The sequence below is a fragment of the Lactuca virosa genome, chromosome 5, assembly GCF_052849685.1.
Source record: "Lactuca virosa cultivar CGN04683 chromosome 5, Lactuca_virosa_CGN04683_v6, whole genome shotgun sequence".
Lineage (NCBI taxonomy): Eukaryota > Viridiplantae > Streptophyta > Magnoliopsida > Asterales > Asteraceae > Lactuca > Lactuca virosa.
The window spans coordinates 284,604,197-284,624,854 of record NC_136430.1 but is presented as its reverse complement, the minus strand read 5'-3'; the positions used below and the strand labels follow the sequence as shown (position 1 = coordinate 284,624,854).

At 38.4% G+C, this 20,658-nt stretch overlaps 2 protein-coding genes across 2 annotated transcripts; one reads left to right on the top strand and one right to left on the bottom strand.

Annotated features, from left to right (window-relative positions):
• The first annotated feature begins 10,508 nt into the window (after window positions 1-10,508).
• Window positions 10,509-15,573, top strand: LOC145113443 (pyrophosphate-energized vacuolar membrane proton pump-like). Its single transcript, XM_079049535.1, has 7 exons — window positions 10,509-10,912; window positions 12,135-12,709; window positions 13,459-13,838; window positions 13,929-14,015; window positions 14,119-14,860; window positions 14,940-14,999; window positions 15,088-15,573. The coding sequence occupies exons 1-7, from the start codon at window positions 10,669-10,671 to the stop codon at window positions 15,295-15,297; spliced, it is 2,298 nt and encodes a 765-aa protein (XP_078905661.1). The 5' UTR covers window positions 10,509-10,668; the 3' UTR covers window positions 15,298-15,573.
• Window positions 15,574-15,639: 66 nt separating this feature from the next.
• On the bottom strand, window positions 15,640-17,196 carry LOC145113444 (2-oxoglutarate-dependent dioxygenase 11-like). The gene is made up of 4 exons (XM_079049536.1): window positions 16,875-17,196; window positions 16,480-16,727; window positions 16,070-16,400; window positions 15,640-15,951 (listed from the first exon to the last, which is right to left on the bottom strand). Exons 1-4 carry the CDS (start codon window positions 17,124-17,126, stop codon window positions 15,715-15,717), a joined length of 1,068 nt encoding a protein of 355 aa, XP_078905662.1. The 5' UTR covers window positions 17,127-17,196; the 3' UTR covers window positions 15,640-15,714.
• Window positions 17,197-20,658: the final 3,462 nt, after the last annotated feature.

Below are 20,658 nucleotides of genomic sequence, written 5' to 3'. Positions count from 1 at the left end.
TTTTTATTTTTAGACTTTTGTTGCAGATTATGATGATGATTCAGAGGGGACAATGCAGGCAGTTTTAGGGTCAGGTAAAATTTTTCGTATGAATTGATATGTTTCTCATTATTCGAATTAGTTAGGTTGTCCCTAGAAGCATGTTGCTGCATGTCGTCCAAAGCCTCCATGACTCAATGTGTGTGTACGAAAGCCTTAATGAAATGTTTCGTACGAAAATTTCTTCCCAATCAGGCTTATATTCACATTAGTCTCTGAGCTACCTTACTCTTCTCACAATGAGTTAAGAGTTTCCTGTTTGGTCCAGAACATAACAGAGGTACTTTTCGTGTCTTACACCAATCTTTTTCATCTAAAACATTCTTACACGATCACACACAAACACGTATATCCGAGAGGTCTCTGATCAAACCCATCGAGACTTAGATATATAAAAGCTCCGTGTTTATGATCTGACATCATGAGTCCGTGATGGAAGTAAAACCCAAAAATCTTACAAATTAAGGAATTGACGGGGAACAATGTTCCAGATATATACGAAACTTTTGTTTCTGTACCAATGTTCGAAACTCCAAATCATATTCATTTCGAATGAGTGGTCTTGATCAAGCATTCGAAACCCACGATGTTTGTTACCCAACAAGATCCAGTATACAAATTTTTTTATGAATATGATTTCCGTGTGAGTTTCATTCGAATGTCCTAGTCATGTTAAAATTTTTCAAAGCCGACTTGTCACTGACTACACTGGTCATACAAGTAATTTCTGTTACACTTTATCACCTTATGTTTAGGTTGACATGTAACGAAATTTTGAACCTACCCACAAAGCATTCTTAAAAGAAGCCCTTTGATACTTATCAAAAAGTATTCGATTGTAATTCACGGGAACATACACAAGCTGTTGATCATCTCTCTTGATGATTAACGAAGCAACCTTTGCCCGGGGTTTAACTGCCTTCGTGTCAAATTAAATTTTTGACATCACAAAATTAAAAAAAAATTGTTGTTTCTTGTCTAAACTTTCTTTGGCACACTACACACACGAAATCCTTGAGGTTCTGAGTAATACCAACTCAGGCTGATGATTTCGAACATCTGGCAAATGACTTCGCTTTTTATCCCAAAAGTGAAAGAGCCTTGCCTCCATTCGAAGGGTTCTAACGGTTACAATTCTATTAAGGGGATAATGACAGGCTGTGTATACGTGACGTATGGTATTCTGCCCGGTTTTCTAGGTGATGTGACAGACACTTTTTGACGCATGGCTACCTTTCCGCTGTACAGGTCCGATTTTCAAGGTGCCACGTCGGATCTCATTAAATGCATCCCGCTTCAAATTCAAATCATTTAGGGTTACATATAAAAGGGGGTTCAAGAGTACTTTATACGTTTACGCGATCAAAACTCAAAACTTCCCAAATTCTCTGTTCTTTTTTAAACCCTAACAATGGCGACTACTGCTCATGTCGATCCTTCTACTGAAGATACTTCTTCTGCACCAGTTATGAAGATTCAATCTACCAATTATTATGTGGATGGTGAACTTTCTCAATGTCCAGAAGAATTCAAGATGCTTATTGTTTCTTTAAAACACTCTGTTTTATCCAAAGCAATGTTCAATTCCTTTTCTGTTCCGGTATCCTGGCTTTCTCAAGCAGGATCTACTGCCACATACAACAAAGCCTCTGATTCGATTACTTTTCACCTAATCAATGACAAAAAGGTTAGGCTTTCCAAGAAACTGTTTTGTCAGATTCTTGACATTCCAAATACACCTCCTTTTGTTGAATTTCAATTCTCCCAAATAATTCATATGTTTAATGAAATGGGATATCAGCCCCCATTGTCAAAGATAAGTGACTTTAAGAAGTCTGGTCTTCCAAAAGTATGGAATTTTTTGTTTGGGATATTTTTGCGTTGTTTAACCGGAAGAACAGTTGGATTAGATAAAGGAAGGATGGAGGTTTATGCCATGGTGGCTGGTTTATATTATGATCTTCCAGCAGACTACTCTACACAGCTATGGAAGGAATTCCAAAAAGGAGTAGAACATACAAATGTTGTTCATGGCATTTCGTGTGCTAGGTACTGGAGTCTAATTCTGCAACATTTTTACAACAAGGAAGGCATCTTGGTTTCAAATGAAGAAGAGAAGGTTACTTTTCAATCTTATCACTTTCCGAAGGAAGTTGTTGACAATGATGATGAATTTCCAAACGTTGCTCGGATTCCAGACGCGATGCTTAAAAGGGTGGATCCTACGAATCCTGTTTTGATTGCATATCTGAAAACATTCGATTCTTCTATTCCTACGGGAATTTTGTTGCCACGCGACGAAAAGAAGACCAAAAAGTCGAAGAAAGCTGATCCTGCTTCACCTGAAAAGAAAACGAAGGGTTCAACATCCTCTAAATCTCCAAAGAAGAAGACAGAAAATGTTGCAGTGACAGTTGAAGCAACACAAGTGATTGAGCCAATAGTGGAAGAGACTTAAGAGAACGTGATTATTCCTTCGAAAACAGGGATGTTTCGAAGAATCAAGATGAAATCCACTCACAAACGAAAGTCGCCATCACAGAAGTTGATTCGCAAGCCTCAAATTACTCACCAAGGAGTTTTAATTCGTGAGGTACCTGTTCCTGTTTCTCCCGGATCCAAGAAAAGAGCAGCAGAAGATATGGCAAAACACTTGTCACAACCGAAAAAGAAGAAGACGAAGAAGACTCGAAAGATTGTTTTATCTACTGAGTCTACAGAAGAGGATAAACGAATACCAGAAACTCCAGAGTTCACTTCTATCATTACAAGTTCCATTCTTGAGAAGACTGTTATCATACCACCCGAAGTTTCGATTGCCAAGTCAATTTTTGAGGAGGTTCGAACTTCAGGCATCCTTGCACACGTATCTGATATGGATGCAAATGTCAACATGGGTGAAGGTGGTTCGAAAGATGCAGATCAAGGTCCAATTATCTCTACTCCTTTCGAATCATTGGTTTCTGTTACACCAACATCTACTATTCCTCTCACATCAACCACTGTTTCACCAACCTTTGAACATATCATCAATCAACCAATTACTTCCATTTTTTCCTCTCAATCCACTGATACACCCAAACCATCTTCACCCACTGAAACTGATCATGAAGGGTTTGGTGGAACATTTGAAGACCTAGATTTTCATGATGAAGAAGAAGAATTTCCTGATCATATGTTAATGACAATGAAGCAATACAAAATTCTTAATCAAAAGTTGAACTCCATCATTCAATCCCAAGCTGATCTTGGCGGAGGTTCATCTGTTTCAAGTTTGGAGGTTGATTCTATGCTCAAGATGTTTGAATCAAGAGTAATCAACAAAGTTTCTGGAATGATGAAAGCCTCAGAGTCTGTTATTTTATAAAAGGTTGATTACACAGATCAGAATTCTGAGCTTCGTGTTAAAACTCTCAGATCTGATTTTATGGGAGAAGTTAAGGATCTGCGAAGCATAACAAAAGAACAACATGTTCTTTTTGTTCAGGAAGTCAAGAAAGTGAGGGAGGATGTTAACTCCCAAATTCACGAACTTCGTGAAGACATGAAAAAGGAAACTCTATCTGTTCAACATGATTATGCGTCCTTGAATCAGAAGGTCGATATCATTTGTGATGCTGTCACTCGATTTGTCAAGCTATACGAAGGTTTGAGTCCTCAAATAACTCAAATCTTCAAGTCTGAAAGTGAAAATTTTGAAGGTGTGATCAAGTTGTTAAAGGAGTTGAAGGAGATCTCAACGAAACAGGTTTCGTCACCGTTGATTACTCCAGAATTTTTATCCCAGAAGTTTGTGCAATTCGAAGCCATACTTAACAAGCAACTTGCTCCACTATTTCGCATATCCAGTCTTCTTCCCACAACTATTGCCCCTCCTGTTTTCACAAGGGTGCAAGGGGGAGAAAGGAAGTCAACAGAAGAAGAAGAGAAAGTGGTGGGCAAGGTATTTCCATCTAGCATCCCTTCAACAAAACCAGTAATTGTGTCTGCTCAACCAGTGACCTCAACAATTGTAACAACATTACCAATTACAAGAACAATTTCGAAAGGAATTGTAATTGGTAAACCTTTGGAATCTGGTGGAAGTGGTTCGAAGCTAAAAGACGTAACTGAAAAATCTGCTTCGAAAGACAAAGGAAAATCAATTCTGGTTGAAAAATCTAAAGAAGAAAAGAAGGCTGAAGCTGAAGCTGAACTCGAGAAAATGAGGCTTATTCAAAGCATCATGACTCAGAGGGCTGGTGATCCGAAGGGCATGAATAAAGGTGATCCAGCAAAACATTACAACTATGAAACAATCGCAGCCTTGGTTGCCTTTAATCACATGTACTCATTTGATAAGAAGCCAAAACAGAGTTATGTGGTTACAAACACTGATGCATGCCAGTTGGATTTCCCTATAAATGAGATGATGTTCATCATGCCTCAGTTCAAAGCTGAAGGGAATTTCAAAGAAAAAGATGAAGGGACTCATATGAAAATTCGTTTTCATGCAGTACTTGGCAAAGCCCCTGAGGATGTTTGGTCACTAATCAAGATCAAGAAGATGATAAGCATGAAAAAGGATGTGGTCTTTGAAAACATTGTTCAAAATGTTAAATATGTTGTGGCCAGGGCAAATGGAAAAACATGCGAATTCACTATTGCAGATTTTCCTCTGATGAACTTGTATGAGCTTATACAAGTGGCATTGCTTCTGAAAGACAAATCCTTTTCTTTTCTGCAAAACACAGATCCAGAGGAATTCAAACTTGGAGTTGCTCACATCAAAATCTTCATTGATAATTATTATAAGTGCCTAGCACTGACTGATGTGGAGTTGGCTACTGCAAAGGGAATGGAAGTAAAAGTTCCAATGGCTCCTTCGTTGACTCAGACTGAGTTAAAGAAATATGCTGATGGAGAAATATGTTTAAAGCCATTTGGAATAGTTTTTGCTGGAAAGGATAAAGCTGGAAAAACGAAGCGGTTTTTGTTCCAAGCTAGCGAAGTGGAGAGATATTCTACATCTCAATATACGAACTTGATTGTTCGTATGAACCACTGCAAAAAGAACAATGAAGGAGACAAGAAGGAATTGAAGAAAATTATTTCTTGGTATACTGAGGTTCGAAGAGTTTTGCTGTACTCCATTACTCTACTTACAAACTGAAGACTTCGACTTTGATTACAAAGGGGGAGATTGTTAGGGTCGAAATGTTGTAATAGTCGAAGTTTGTATTTAGGGTCTTCGAACATTTTTGTAATGTATTTTACTAGGGCATAATATTCGAAGCTTCATGTTTAGTCCTTAGTATATTTTTTGTACGCTTTTCTCTTCTATAAATAGGAGTGGTTACTAGTGTCTTAGTAACGAAGTCTTTACAGAATATTCATTGTACTCTGTAAAATTTGCAAAAGCGTAATAGAGCCAAACAGATCATATTTACATCGGTGTTCAAATCTTTCAATTCTACTTTGAATTTACACTCTAATTCGTTCAATACTTGATTCATTGTCTCATCAGTCTCGCACTTCTGCGTAGACACAAACTGCCTGATATCCCTCTTGAGCATACTCAGATATCGGGACATCTGAGCCTGCTCCGAAGCAAACTCAGGGCAAAACATCGCCCTCTCAGTGAACATCCTGGTGATCTCCGTCACCGACTCTGAATCCTGCTTCAGTTCCAAGAATTCCTGAGCCAATCTCTCCCTCTCAACCCGTGGAACATAACAGGTACTGAACATCTCCCGGAACTGATCCCATGAAACCGCAGCCCGCTGCGCATCCGAATAAGATCCCGTAGTCAACCTCCACCAATCCTTCGCCCCGAGCCTCAAAAGGTTTAGAGCACACCTCACCCTCTGATCCGCAGGGCATGAACACGTGAAGAAACAACCCTCCACGTCTGACAACCATCTCATAGCAACGATCGGGTCCTGAACTACATCAAAAGTAAGGGGCTTCGTATTATCGAAGTCCCGATACTGAAAACCCCGACCGGCTCCTCCACCTGTCGCTGCTACAGCCGCTGCAGCTGCCGCGGCAGCCGTCTCTATAAGAGCCGCATAGCGCTCATCAAAATACTCAATCATGGCGGTCTTGATCGACCCAAACATCTCCGACAACTCGGCCCGGAACATAGCAGCAACCTCATCATGCAGGATCTCACGAATCCTAGCATCCAACTCTTCCGTACTCATCTGACCAATGACCTCGGGTGGCGCTGATCCACCCTGACCGCCCTCTCCTGATCCCGATCCTGACCCGGATCCACCCCCGGCATGCCTCGTAACCACCATACTGAAAATACACCGCAATAAAATCAAATGCTTCCCCAATAACCCGGGAACCAACTCCCAACCCGACCCTAGGGGTCGTGACTTCTTTGATACGCGTATGGGTCCTGTGCTTTCAGTAGTACGGGCCCATACTACCTTCCACACCTACCCATATTTATATCAAATATCACCACAACACCCTAGCGATAAACATATACATGGCAACACTCAATCCTCACCTCTAGAGGAACTGCTAACTACCTCACATAGCAGGGAACCCTAGGCTAGCAGGCATCATATAATCAGGTAATTCTATCATGCAATTCCTGAAGATCCCTAGCCTAGTACTAGCATGCTGTTCTAACACATCACATAATCAAATAACTTGTATGGTATTTTGGGGTCTACTTACTGGCTCTGGCTGATCGTACCTCCGCATCCTCCTCTACTTATTTTTGAAAACCATTTCAATTTCACTTTTTTTTAAAACTTTCCTTGATTTGAGACTGGATTCACACGAATGTTCCTCCAATTCACTCAAACCAAGGCTCTGATACCAACTTGTAACATCCATAAATTTACAAGCAATTTAAACTTTTCAAAAACAACCCATATTCATTAAGTTATTACAAAAAGGTTTTCATTTCATTTATTATCAGAGTATCCCAGAACATCCACATAAAACTGAGGAGCGGTACGATCACGCCTTCGCCTTGCCACGATCTCCTAAAGTACCTGAAACAATACACTGAAACTGTAAGCCCGAAAGCTTAGTGAGTTACCCCCAAAATACCAACCACAATACCATACACATATCATATCATATCATATCATATCATATCATATCATAAACAGAACAGCCATGCATATCGAGTCTACAGTGTGATTGGTCCGTCTGCACCAGGCCTTCAGTCCACCCGGTCCACTCTCTCTCCGAGTCTACAGTATGACTGGTCCGCCCGCATCGGGCCTTCAGTCCACCTGGTGTACTCTCTGAGTCTACAGTATGACTGGTCCGCCCGCACCGGGCCTTCAGTCTGTCTGGTCCATTCTCCGAGCCTCGGCACGTCTGGTCCGCCCTCTTGGGGCCTTCAGTCTATCCGGACCGCTCGTCGGGCCTTCGGCCTAACCGGTCCGCCCTGGGTATGTTGGCCTACAGCACAAAGCAGGACCCGCCTCAACCCAACCCCAGTCCAACAACCATGTGCACATAAACATATAATCATATAACATCTCACAACTAATCAAACCGATCCAACATATCACATAACATAGCAACATCCTAACCAGGATACCGACCTAACCGGTCACTAGCATAGCATCATCCTATATACCAGGATACCGACCTTAACCAGGTCTCTAACGTATACCATCCTAACTACCAGGATGCAAACATAGCAAAGCAATAACATAACAACAATACCCAGATTTCCATCCGATAAAGGGCCGGCCTTGGTGCCGTAGACCCTGTCAGTATAGTGAGGATAACTCACCTCGCAAATGCCGACTGAAAGGTTAAGATCAGCTGCTCCGATTACCGACACGAACTCCACCACCGAACACTACCAAAGAACCAATTCCATAAATACCAATAATCACCAAAATACCCCTGGAAGTCAAACTGGTCAACCCTTGGTCAAAGTCAAAGTCTACAGTCAAAGTCAACCTTCCTGATTGACCCTACTCGCCGAGTCAACCCGTTGACTCGTCGAGTCCCTATGCTCAGAAACTCCAATGCCACGACTCAACTCGCCGAGTCGCCCCAAGACTCGCCGAGTCCAACAAGTTCCGAGTCCCTTCTTGCTCAACTCACCGAGTCATCCCTCGACTCACTGATTCACAGCTCAACCAGAAAAGGTTAGGGTTCCACGACCAGAATCGCCGAGTCCAAGAACAGACTCGCCGAGTCCAAGGCAATCTTCAACAGACTCGCCCGGTTGTTCTTCCAACTCGTCGAGTCCACGCACAAAATCATACAACTCGTCGAGTGCACCCATGTGACTCGCCGAGTCCAAACGTGACATCTTCATTCAGACGGTTTCAGGCCATTTCATTGCTTCCAATACATAGATCTGGACTCCTAGGGCCAGATTCACACGTAAAGTTTCCAACTTTACGTGCATGCAAGGCTCAACAAGCTCCAATAAGCTCAAAATGAAGGTTTAAGGCAAGGACACTCTCAATCAAGCCCCAAGGCTGATTCTTTCTGCCCTCATGGCTCCAATACAACCTAGATCTGAAGTTTCAACTTCAGATCTAACCTCTAAACCCGAAATGGATCCAAACCATGCTAAAGAATCCCCAAAACAACCACCATGGATGACAATAAGGAAAAAGACTTAAGGAGGTGACTTCTTACCCCAAAGATGAGTCTAAACTGATGTAGACTTTAGATCCACAAGCTCTCTTGATGCTATCCTCAACTTCCTCCAACTTTTCTTCACCAATTTTTTCTTCCAAGCTTCACTCTTCTCCACAATGGAGTCTCTCACGATTTAGGGTTTCTCTGGAACACTCAGGGAAGATAGAGGCTGAAATGAAGGCATATTGTTCTTTAAATAGGGTGCAAACCCTGAAAATAGGGTTTCATGTTCCAGCACGGACTAGCCGAGTCCACCCCCGACTCGCCGAGTCGGGTCACTTATTCACGCGGTCCACTCGCGACTCGACTCGCCGAGTTACCCCTCCAACTCGCCGAGTCCAAACCTCCATTTGCACTTTTGAACTTGGGGTGTTACATATTAATTCATACCATATGAATTATGTAATCGAGAGTTGTCACTCCTACCAACGATATAAAGAAAAATGAATTCTTAATAATAAGTAGTGGGTGTGCTCGGAAAATTAGATTCAAACTGCATATTTTTACTATTTCACTAAATCATTAGGACCATTTCTATATCGATATAAAACTATGTTGTGTGTTGCCACACTAAGGTGTTGTTTGTTTTTTCTGAGGCAAAATGTCTACAGTCTGCGGACCATATCTGTAGACCTCTGCAGCAGAAGAGCTGGACCAAACGTCTGCAGGCTACTAAAATAAACTAAAATTTAAATAAACTGATTTTTTAACTACAAAGTGATTTTTTAATATATTTATGACTTTGTTATAAATAATTAACAAATCTAAATCAACTTTTATGTATTATTGTATAAAAAGTGAAAATAATGGTACAAATTAACGTATATATTTGATAAAAACCAACAATTTTGGTCGCAAAGTTATACCTAAACATTGTAATTAAGAATCAAAGAATTTGATATATAAATGAATGAAAATAAACTTCGATTGTTTCAATTAAATCAATTAAAAACGTGTCATAGATATTTTTCTAAGAAATTAACGATTCTTTATTAAATAATGTTTTATAAAATTTGGTACAAAAAATATAAGAATATATATTTTTTCATATTTATATAAACCATTTTAACGACCATTATTATAATAAACTTTTATTTATAAATTTGTCAAAAATATCATGTTTGTGTCGTCGAACTTTTTTTTTAAGTATTGTAACTTTTTTTTACAAATTGTTTATCCCTAATAAAGTTGGAATAAATATAAATTCAAATATATATATATATATATATATATATATATATATATATATATATATATATATATATTTAGGCTAGAAGATGTCTGAAGATGTTAGAAGACTCTGGTTCACATCTGCGCCAAGAAGAGGGCGCGCAGACATTTTTAGGTCAGCAGTCTTCGAATAAACAAACAGTCTGTGAAGGCTAATGTCTGCGCGTAGTCTGCGCCGCACAGACAGAAGAGGCCAAAAAGATTTGCGAACAAAAAACAAAGCCTACCTAAATAATATAAGATAATAATATTATCAAAATATTGTTTTGTTAAGATGTCCGTATTTTGCTTGGAATGATTACACTAAAAATATTTTTTACAAATCCGGAAAATCAGAATATATAAAACATAAAATAAATTTTGTATTTATTTAAAGAAATAGGTAAATATAATTTAAAATAGACAATAATTATTTTATGGTGCACCACAACTACAACAACTAGCGTCAGCCTGTTTTGTAGAGCTTAAAGTACTAAACTCTAGAAAATATGTGTCTTTAAATGCGTGAAATATAAGTTGTCAATGCAAAAGAATTCTGTCTTTAGCAATTATTGCTCTGGTAAAATCAACTCATCAACTCTACACCCGCCCACTGGTCTCTCATCTTTCAAATCCCCTCACTATTTATCATTTCGAGGTCGAAGCGGCATTCGCCACCCATAAAATCTGAGAGAGATTTAAAGGCCGAATCTCTCTTTCTCCTTCAATTCTTTCGATTTCTCTCTCTGATCTTGTTATTTTGGCCAATCGCTGCCGTCCTCCGACACAAAAGTCATGGGGACGTCCACAATTCTCTCAGATCTCGGCACTGAAATCATTATCCCAATCTGCGCAGTTGTCGGAATTATCTTCTCTCTCTTCCAATGGTATCTAGTCTCCCAAGTCAAACTCTCGCTGGAGAAACCCTCCGCCGACGACAAGAACGGCTACACGGAAGCGTTGATTGAGGAAGAAGAAGGAATCAACGACCACACCGTTGTTCAGAAATGCGCTGAAATTCAGACCGCTATTTCGGAAGGTAAAATTTAGTTTGAATTGGTAAATGTTACATGATTTTTAGTTGAAAAATATTTTGAGAATTGAAATCTGAGAATTTGTGGTCATGATTTTTTATTGCGTATTTGGAATATTCTATTCCTATCCGTTCTTCCTTCTTTTATTTTACTTATTATATTATCTCGTTCGTGAATTGCTGTTTAAGCTCAAGTGGTTCTATTTCTCAAGTTTCATATTTTAATTTCTGATTTACAATTTCGAAGTTTACCTAGTCTACTTAATTTTATAATTGCAACTATGGTTGAATTTTCTTCCAAGAATGATGCTGTTTGGTGGGAACTTTTGGTCCATATTGAGATCTAGCTTTTCCATTACTTAAATACTATTATTAAATTTCACTATTGTTATAGCGGTGGTTGTTGAATCGATGGGATACATATGATTCTTTATTTACACGTGTATGTAGAGTTAGATGCAAGTTTTCATACTTAAAATTTCCAATATTAAAAAAACATTACAACCAATTTGATATTAATTTCATTTCTTTGATCTTCTGCAACTTTCAACATCGTATAAATCTTGAGAAATGTGATTTCTCCACAGTCGGTGGGATATTGTTGGTTGTCGGTGGCATATTCTTATCTGAATTAAAACGATTCGTGGGATCTTTAAATTTAAGGCATCTTTGTGATTCAAATGCGATTGCATCTGATGTTGTTTTTAGATCTAGTTGATTTTTAAAACAGAAAATGGTTTATCAGGAGCCTGAACCACATTTTTATTCTTCATTTGTACTTATAGAATAAAACAAGATATACCCAAAAATGTATGTAATTTTTATAAAGAAAACAAAACAGTTGCCATTCCACTGTCTTTTACTGACATGACCAGCTCATATAAAGTTAAAAATTCACACCATGTTAAAATCGAATATATTAATAACTGCATTGTTTTTTTTGCAGCTATGATACATATTCTTGTTGTTATGAATTATCATTTACATTAACTTTAAACTCTCTTTTATCAATAAAACAACAACAAAATTTACTGTAATTCAATAATTATATGCTAATTAAGGCATCTCCAACCCAACACCATTTTTGTTGTTAACATCATTTTTAGTGTAAATTTGCAACATTTTCTACACCATTTTTGGTGCAAAAGGGTCAATTTTTTTTGGCTCAAAATTATGTTTATGGACATCTTAATAGTAAATACTTAATTTTTTTTTTTTGATATTGCAGGAGCAACCTCCTTTCTAATGACTGAATACCAATATGTTGGTATTTTCATGGTGATTTTTGCTGTTCTAATCTTTGTATTTCTGGGATCTGTTGAGAGTTTCAGCACAAGTAGCAAAGTATGCACATATGACACCACCAAAATGTGCAAACCTGCTCTAATGACAGCTGTCTTCAGCACAGTCTCCTTCATCCTTGGAGCTGTCACTTCAGTCATTTCCGGGTTTCTTGGAATGAAAATTGCCACATATGCAAATGCCAGAACTACCCTTGAGGCTAGAAAGGGTGTTGGGAAGGCTTTCATTGTTGCATTCAGATCTGGAGCAGTTATGGGGTTCCTTCTTGCTGCAAATGGTCTTCTTGTGTTGTATATCACCATTAATCTTTTCAAGATTTATTATGGTGATGATTGGGAAGGTCTTTTTGAGTCTATTACTGGTTATGGACTTGGTGGTTCTTCCATGGCTCTTTTTGGTAGAGTTGGTGGTGGTATTTATACAAAAGCTGCTGATGTTGGAGCTGATCTTGTTGGAAAGGTTGAAAGAAATATTCCCGAAGATGACCCTAGAAATCCAGCGGTAAAATCTTTACTTTTTTAAATCTACTTTTATGAGGCTATAGGTATTACTGTAATAGTACAGATTGTACTGTGTTTGGTGTGCATTGGACTGACACTGATGTTAATCAGACAAAAGTTGCAATCTTTTGTCCCATCAAAAAAGTGGCGCTCTCAATCTCTTATGATAAAGTCATTGCACCCTCATCATGAACAAAGACGATAAATGACCAAATTGCCCTTCATCGAAAAAAATACAAAATTTTTAACATTACTATAACATGAACAAAGTTTTTCACAGAAATTGTCAATGTAGTGTTTAGTTAGACTAGGAAGTATACTGAAGTAAAATGACCAAAATACCCTTCATAGAAAAAATACAAGTTTTTTGACATCACTTCAAAATGAACAAAGTTTTTCACAGAAATTTTCACTGTAGTGTTTAGTTAGACTAGAAGTATACTGAACAAAGATGGTAAAATGACCAAATTGCCCTTCATAGAAAAAGAATACAAGTTTTTTTGACATCGCTTCAAAATGAACAAAGTTTTTCACAGAAGTTGTCACTGTAGTGTTTAGTTAGACTAGAAGTATACTGAATAAAGATCGTAAAAGACCAAATTGCCCTTCATAGAAATTTTTTTTGAAAATTTTAACATTACTCCAAAATGAAGAACGTTTTTCACTGAAATTGTCAAGGGTACGGTTTACCTTTTTAGTTTTTGTGCGGTGAACTTATGTATCAAGGGGTATTCTGGTAATTTGTTGCAGGTTATTGCTGACAATGTGGGTGACAATGTTGGAGACATAGCTGGAATGGGATCTGATCTTTTTGGGTCATATGCAGAGTCTTCATGTGCAGCCCTTGTTGTTGCTTCCATTTCCTCATTTGGAATTAACCATGAGTTCACTGCAATGATGTACCCTTTGATTGTGAGCTCTGTAGGCATCCTTGTATGCTTAATCACCACCTTGTTTGCCACTGATTTCTTTGAAGTCAAAACTGTTAAGCAAATCGAGCCCACTTTGAAAAACCAACTCATCATTTCAACTATTCTTATGACTATTGGTGTTGCACTTGTTAGTTGGGTTGCTCTTCCTTCTAGCTTCACCATCTTCAATTTTGGAACACAAAAAGTCGTCAAGAACTGGTATATATTTCATCTTTTTACTTCTTTATTACAAAAAAATGATTTTTTTTTTTCTTCGTAAAAGTTTACATTTTTTGTTATTTGATGCAGGCAATTGTTCTTGTGTGTCTGTGTTGGTTTATGGGCTGGTCTTATTATTGGATTCGTAACCGAGTACTACACTAGCAATGCTTACAGGTACATTATTTTTATCCAAACATGATCATGGAACAATGGAACATTGGAATGTAATTACTCATTCCATTCCGACTTTGCGATTAACTTGCCTGTTTCCATTCAGCCCCGTGCAAGACGTCGCCGATTCCTGCCGTACCGGAGCCGCCACAAATGTAATCTTCGGCCTCGCCCTCGGCTACAAATCCGTGATCATCCCGATCTTTGCAATCGCCGTCAGCATCTTCGTGAGCTTCACCTTCGCCGCCATGTACGGAGTCGCAGTCGCCGCCCTCGGAATGCTAAGCACCATCGCCACCGGTCTCGCAATCGACGCGTACGGTCCCATTTCCGACAACGCAGGCGGAATCGCCGAAATGGCCGGAATGAGCCACCGCATCCGTGAACGCACCGACGCCCTCGACGCCGCCGGGAACACCACCGCCGCCATCGGAAAGGGATTCGCAATCGGATCCGCCGCGTTAGTCTCCCTCGCGCTATTCGGCGCGTTTGTCAGCCGCGCTGAGATCACAACCGTTGATGTTTTGACTCCCAAGGTTTTTATTGGTTTGATCGTGGGCGCGATGCTTCCGTATTGGTTCTCGGCTATGACTATGAAGAGTGTAGGGAAGGCTGCGCTTAAGATGGTGGAGGAAGTTAGGAGACAGTTTAATGAGATTCCTGGGTTGATGGAGGGAACTGCTAAGCCTGATTATGCCACGTGTGTTAAGATTTCTACTGATGCTTCTATTAAGGAGATGATCCCACCTGGTGCTCTTGTTATGTTGACTCCTCTTATTGTTGGGATTTTGTTTGGTGTTGAAACGCTTTCTGGTGTTCTTGCTGGATCTCTTGTTTCTGGTGTACAGGTATCTCTTACTTCTATTTCTTCCTTTTACAGCGTTGTATTTTTACTTACTTTTTTTTTTTTTTTTTTTAATGATACAGATTGCTATCTCTGCATCCAACACTGGTGGTGCTTGGGACAATGCTAAGAAATATATCGAGGTATGACAATTGAAGCATTTATATTTTATAGCTTCCTATATTTGTTTTTTACTATTAAAATATAATGTGTTAATTTGTTTAATGTTAGGCGGGTGTTTCTGACCATGCAAAGTCACTTGGACCAAAAGGGTCAGATGCACACAAGGCAGCTGTGATTGGAGACACTGTTGGGGATCCTTTAAAGGACACATCAGGACCATCACTAAACATCCTAATCAAGCTCATGGCTGTTGAGTCTCTTGTGTTTGCTCCATTCTTCGCCACCCATGGAGGACTTCTGTTCAAGATCTTTGAGTAAGGATACGAATTATGATCCCTCCCCCTCTTGTCTTACTATTAGCCTTTTGAGTAGGCCTATTGTGTTGTGTCGTGTCATATGTTTCTTTAGTTATATTACTTCAAGTGTTTGTTTATTTTTGGAGTCGTTTAGCATCTTTAAAACTTGTCATGTGTCTATTTTTGATGTTTTGTTTCGGCACTTAGCAAATTTTCCATTTGGGATTCGATGATGTATTGCTGCTACTATGACATGATTGATGATGATAAGTAGTCGATCTCATGATGAGTTTGAATATGGTTACTATGCTCCTTCCTTCAAATTGAGTAGTAATTTGATTAGCAAAGTTTCAAACACATAATATGAAAGGTACTTTAATGAGAGCTTTATTTAGTACTACTAAATAGACCTTAAACTCCATCTACTACAAGAAACGTTTTAGAGTTTTACAGCATCAAGAGCAACAATGCCTTTCTGAAAGCATTCATGGTTAAATACTGCATAGTTTTTCACGGTTTTGTACACCCTTGGTCTCTTCTCATCAACCAAAACATCCTCAGGACTAATCTCTTTGTTTGGATTGGGTTCTGTAAACATGGCCACTGATATTCGTCCTTTCTCCTTGTTTGTCACCACCCTATGAACTGGACTCTTGAAAATTCCGTTGCTCATTATCTACAAAACCAAACCAAACCAACAAAGGATTTAACCACTTAAACATTGTAAACTATTAAAATCTAATGTCAGCTAGAGCTAGACATAACCATTTAACGATTATTGGCAACTCTTTTACCTGCATTTGGTCACCAAGATTAACAAAAATGGCATCACGGATAACAGGAACCATGAACCATTTACCATCATTCAACACTTGAAGCCCTTCAACTCCAGGATCTTGCAACAAAAGTGTAATCCCTGATCTATCTGAATGAGCTTTCAGACCAAAAACTTTATCAGGCATCGGACATGGTGGGTACAAAATAAATCTCCCTTGAAGAACATCCCTTTCTTCCATAAAAAATTTTGAAAAACTATTCTCCTCCAAATCCAACGACTTTGCCATGGCTTCAAATATAACCACAGATATAAACTTGATCTTATTGGTATACTCATCAATGGTCTCCCTGCATAACGTACAACTCGTAATGACAAGAGTACAAGTAATTAATGCGTCCTGATGAAATGAAATGAAATGTAATGTACCTAAGATTTGATGGGTTTTGAGGCCAGAAGCGGAGTTTTCTTTCATCTTCCGGAAGAATCCGAAGGAAAAGACGATCACACCAATCTTGAGCTTGATTTTTGGAGTAGGTCATGTCGTTTCCATAGCCTTCAACAGAACCAGTTTCTCTGAAGTATTTTGTTTTCTCCTCTAATGGAAGCTCGAAGAACTTTTTGATCACTTGTCGAACATTGTCTAGATATGAATCTGAAAGACCATGATTCACAGCCTGATACAGTACATAAAAGCTACTTAATTTCATTAATTTGAAGAAACCACAATAATTTCTACCACCATTAATTCTCCTGTTATTGTCAAGATTAGTAAAACTAGGAAACATTACGTATTTGAATATGAATAGCGAAAGAAAGTAGACCTGAAAACAACCCCAGGTAGAGAGTGCTGATCTGAGTTTAGCAAGTTCGGTTTGTTGATCATCTTGTTTGGCAGATGAGAAGAAGCAGCTGATATCAATGATCGGCACCGGAGCAAAAGGAGGGGAAGTTTCCAAAGGTCCAAATTTGGAGTAACTGGTGGTGGCGTTGAAGATGTAGTTGGGAGGTGGTTGATCGCCGTCCATGGCCATCTGCTGTGCGGTTTTCACAGGGAGTGAGTCTGTGGAAGCCATGGCTGAATCGGAAGCAGTGAGAAATGAAGAAGGAAATGGGGGATGTTTCAAGGATGAAAAGACTATTTTAATTTTTATGTGCCCGGCCAAGTTATAATATTATATATTTATAGCTGTTGTTTGCATTCGGTTATTAATAATGACACAAAACAAAAACATTAAAACGGTAGTTTGTTTTCTGATTGAATTTATTACTATTTTGAAATATACATGTTAATTTATTTATTTGTTTTTAAAATTTTTTTTTTAGAAACAGTAAAATATATTAAAAAGGCCCAACACTCAGCAAGTGACTAGGCAAGGGCAAAGAAGAACAAACATAGTTTTTAGTTTATTACATGGGGAAAGGGGGGAGTAATTCTAATCTATCCAATTACTAACTCGACCATTGTCCCTGTATTTGAGCCATAAATATGCCAACGTATTGATGTTTTCAGTGCCTCTATAAATTGTAATAGATATTCCTCGAAATAATCGGTCATTCCTAGTCCTCCAAAGATTACATAGCAGACTATAACAAATACATAGCAGTTTAATGCATTTTTTAGGGCACCTACCCCTTGAGGCTGCAAAATGAAGGAGTTCACCAACATCATTGAATTCTTCTTTGTTTAATCCACACCATTCGAAGATCTTGTTCATTATAAGTCTTGCGTATGAGCATCTCATAAGAATATGATCATCACACTCAACTTCACCAATATAAGTTACACATAGTGTCGAGTCGATATTCATGCCACATGATTGTAATGCTGTAGTAGATGGAATGAGTCTTTGTACAACCCTCCAAACAAAGCAAAACACCTTTATTGGGATAACCTTGCACCAACTGATCAATAGAAGATTGGAAGAGTGTTGTGTAGATTTGTCTAGTCTCCTTCTGATTGTTGCCACCGTGAAACTTCCTTCTGGAATTAGCAATCATGTCCATTTGTCATGACCATGTTGTAGTTGACACGAAGCAATTTCCTGTTTTAACATGTCTAATTTTGTGGATAATCCTGCAACTAATAGACAAGATTGCCATTCCCAAAAGTTACCGGTATTTACGATACGAGAGGCAACAGAACATGATTTACGTAATTCTAAATCATAAAGTGAAGGATATTTCGTTTTTAGTTTCTCATTATTCATCCAAGTGTCCTGCCAGAACATGGTATTTTCGCCCGATTTTATCTCCTGTCCAAAAATGTCATTAAGATTAAGTCCAGCTCCCTGAATATCTTTCATGGTCCCTACAATATTTTTCTACACCCCAGTAATAGTTTTCTTTGAGAGATAATCATAAGGTTTATTAGAACGACAGTGAATACCTGTTATAACCTAACTCCAAAGTGATGTTGGTTCATTTTTCAAACGCCACCACCATTTGACGATGAGCCCCATGTTAAGTGCATGTATTGATCCTACACCTAATCCACCATTTTCCTTTGGTGTTGATACTTTTTCCCATGATACCTAGTGAATATTGTTTTTCCTTTCTGTCCCCCCCCCCCCCCCCCCCCCCCCCCAAGGAATTTCCAACAACTTTTTTTTTCAAGTGTATCAACCACTGTTATTGGGGCTTTGAATATTGAAAGGTAGTATGTGGGAAGATTGCCTAGGACAGTGAAAGGTAGTATGTTTTTGATTTCTATGACGAGAGCTTAGAATGAAACTTGTCAATAATTGGTTTCCAATTTTTTACCAAGTTCATATTAGCCCCAACCAGGACCTCGAGGTAAGTGAACGGTAGGGAGCCAGCTTCGCATCCAAGGATGTTGGCCCAGTTTGAGGTTTCAACATTCGAAGCTCTAATACCAAAGACTTTGGATTTGAAGAAATTGACTTTGAGCCTTAAAGATGCGTGAAAACATCGTAGGATACGAGCTAGGATTTTAAGATTGGACCGGGACCACTCTCCGACAAACAATGCATCATCGACGTAGAATAAATGAGAGATCAATGGTCCACTTTTAGGGATTTTAATTCCTTTGAAAATTCCTCTTTCAATCGCCGCTTTGAGAGCTACGTTAAGACTTTCCATTGCAATGATATTAAAAAATAAACAATCATAAATATGATGAGTAATTATGTATATGGTTTTATATTAATTTACATTACACTTATGAATAATGCTTTTTAGTCATTTACTATTTTACTTTGAGCACCTGTCAGTTTTATTCCCTAAATAATAGTTACAATTGCATTCACTCCATACTCAGGGGCGGTCCTGGCTAGGTGTCCGGTGTGGCACCGACAACACCTAGCTTTCGCATACATAGTGGAAAATTTTTGGATTTTTTAAAAATTTTTACTTGTTGTGCCACTACGGAAAAAAAATCATGCAGTTATTACAATTTTTTTGTGCAACTATGTAAAAAAAATGTGTCACTCTATCAGGAATTACCAAGCCAAAAAAATAATTACAAGTTTACAACTTATAATTATCCATATAGGAGCTCAATGTTTTAATCCAATATTGTCTATTAATTGTATTTATAGCCCAAAGCCCTAAATAAAAAATGAATTGGACAAAATAATCTGATCCTAATTGCTTGTAAATTTTCAGTTAGAAGAAAGGAAAAAAAACGCATGAGGCAAGCTTATTTTCCTTTCTACCCACTGTTCGACTGTTCTGTCATGTTTCTTCCCCCTGCATCGAGCCATCGACAAAGCTGAAGGAGTAAAGGGCAAGGCTGCGTTTCTACTTTCTTGATTACCAAATAATTTTAATTCTATGAGTTCGTTGGCAAACCATCAAGCATCCGAAATCTTAGCATATTTTAAATCCTATGAGTTCATGCTTTACTTATGAGTAAATTACACGAATGGTCCCTATGGTTTGGGGTAATTTGTATGTTTGGTCCGTAACTTATTTTTTTAACTTGGAAAGTCCCTATTGTTTGTTTTTGTTGCGCGCTTAGTCCATGTCTTACCTAAAAAGACTATTTCCCTTGATTTTAAATTTATTTAAATAAACACACCCCAACCCCACTTCCACATCACCTTACCTTATATTACCTACTTCACCTTATTTAAATAAATTAAAAAAATCAAGGGCAAAATAGTATTTTTAGATAAGACAGGGACCAAGAGCGCAACAAAGACAAACTGTAGGGACCTTCTGAGTTAAAAAAATAAGTTAGGGACCAAATGTGCAAATTATCGCAAACCATAGGGACCATTCGTGTAATTTACTCTTTACTTATATATGATGTATGACATTTTACGCATCACGGGTACATTGTCAAAGCAACTTCAAGAAAAAAAAGATCTAGACATGTTAGAAGCGGCTTCGATGGTTAGATGGACAATGGTGACATTGAAATCTTTAAGAAACACAGGGTTTGCTAGCATTTTACCAAAGATATCACCTTTTTGTCAAACACACAATATTGCTACTTTGGAAATGGATGATTTTTATGTTGGTGCTAGAAACCGTACGACCACAAAGACTAAAAGATTTCATTTTGAGGTTGAAATCTTCAACACGGTGGTGGATAAACAAATTACAGAATATCGGGATCGATTTAGTGAAACAAACACCCAA

What these genes read in the sequence shown, in the direction of transcription:
- LOC145113443 (XM_079049535.1), top strand. Translation starts at nt 10,669, where the DNA reads ATGGGGACGTCCACAATTCTCTCAGATCTCGGCACTGAAATCATTATC. An exon ending in TCAGACCGCTATTTCGGAAG is followed by an intron (nt 10,913 to 12,134) that starts GTAAAATTTAGT and finishes TTGATATTGCAG; the next exon opens with GAGCAACCTCCTTTCTAATG. An exon ending in ATGCTAAGAAATATATCGAG is followed by an intron (nt 15,000 to 15,087) that starts GTATGACAATTG and finishes GTTTAATGTTAG; the next exon opens with GCGGGTGTTTCTGACCATGC.
- LOC145113444 (XM_079049536.1), bottom strand. Translation starts at nt 17,126, where the DNA reads ATGGCTTCCACAGACTCACTCCCTGTGAAAACCGCACAGCAGATGGCC. An exon ending in CTACCTGGGGTTGTTTTCAG is followed by an intron (nt 16,728 to 16,874) that starts GTCTACTTTCTT and finishes GTACTGTATCAG; the next exon opens with GCTGTGAATCATGGTCTTTC. An exon ending in CAAAACCCATCAAATCTTAG is followed by an intron (nt 16,401 to 16,479) that starts GTACATTACATT and finishes TACGTTATGCAG; the next exon opens with GGAGACCATTGATGAGTATA.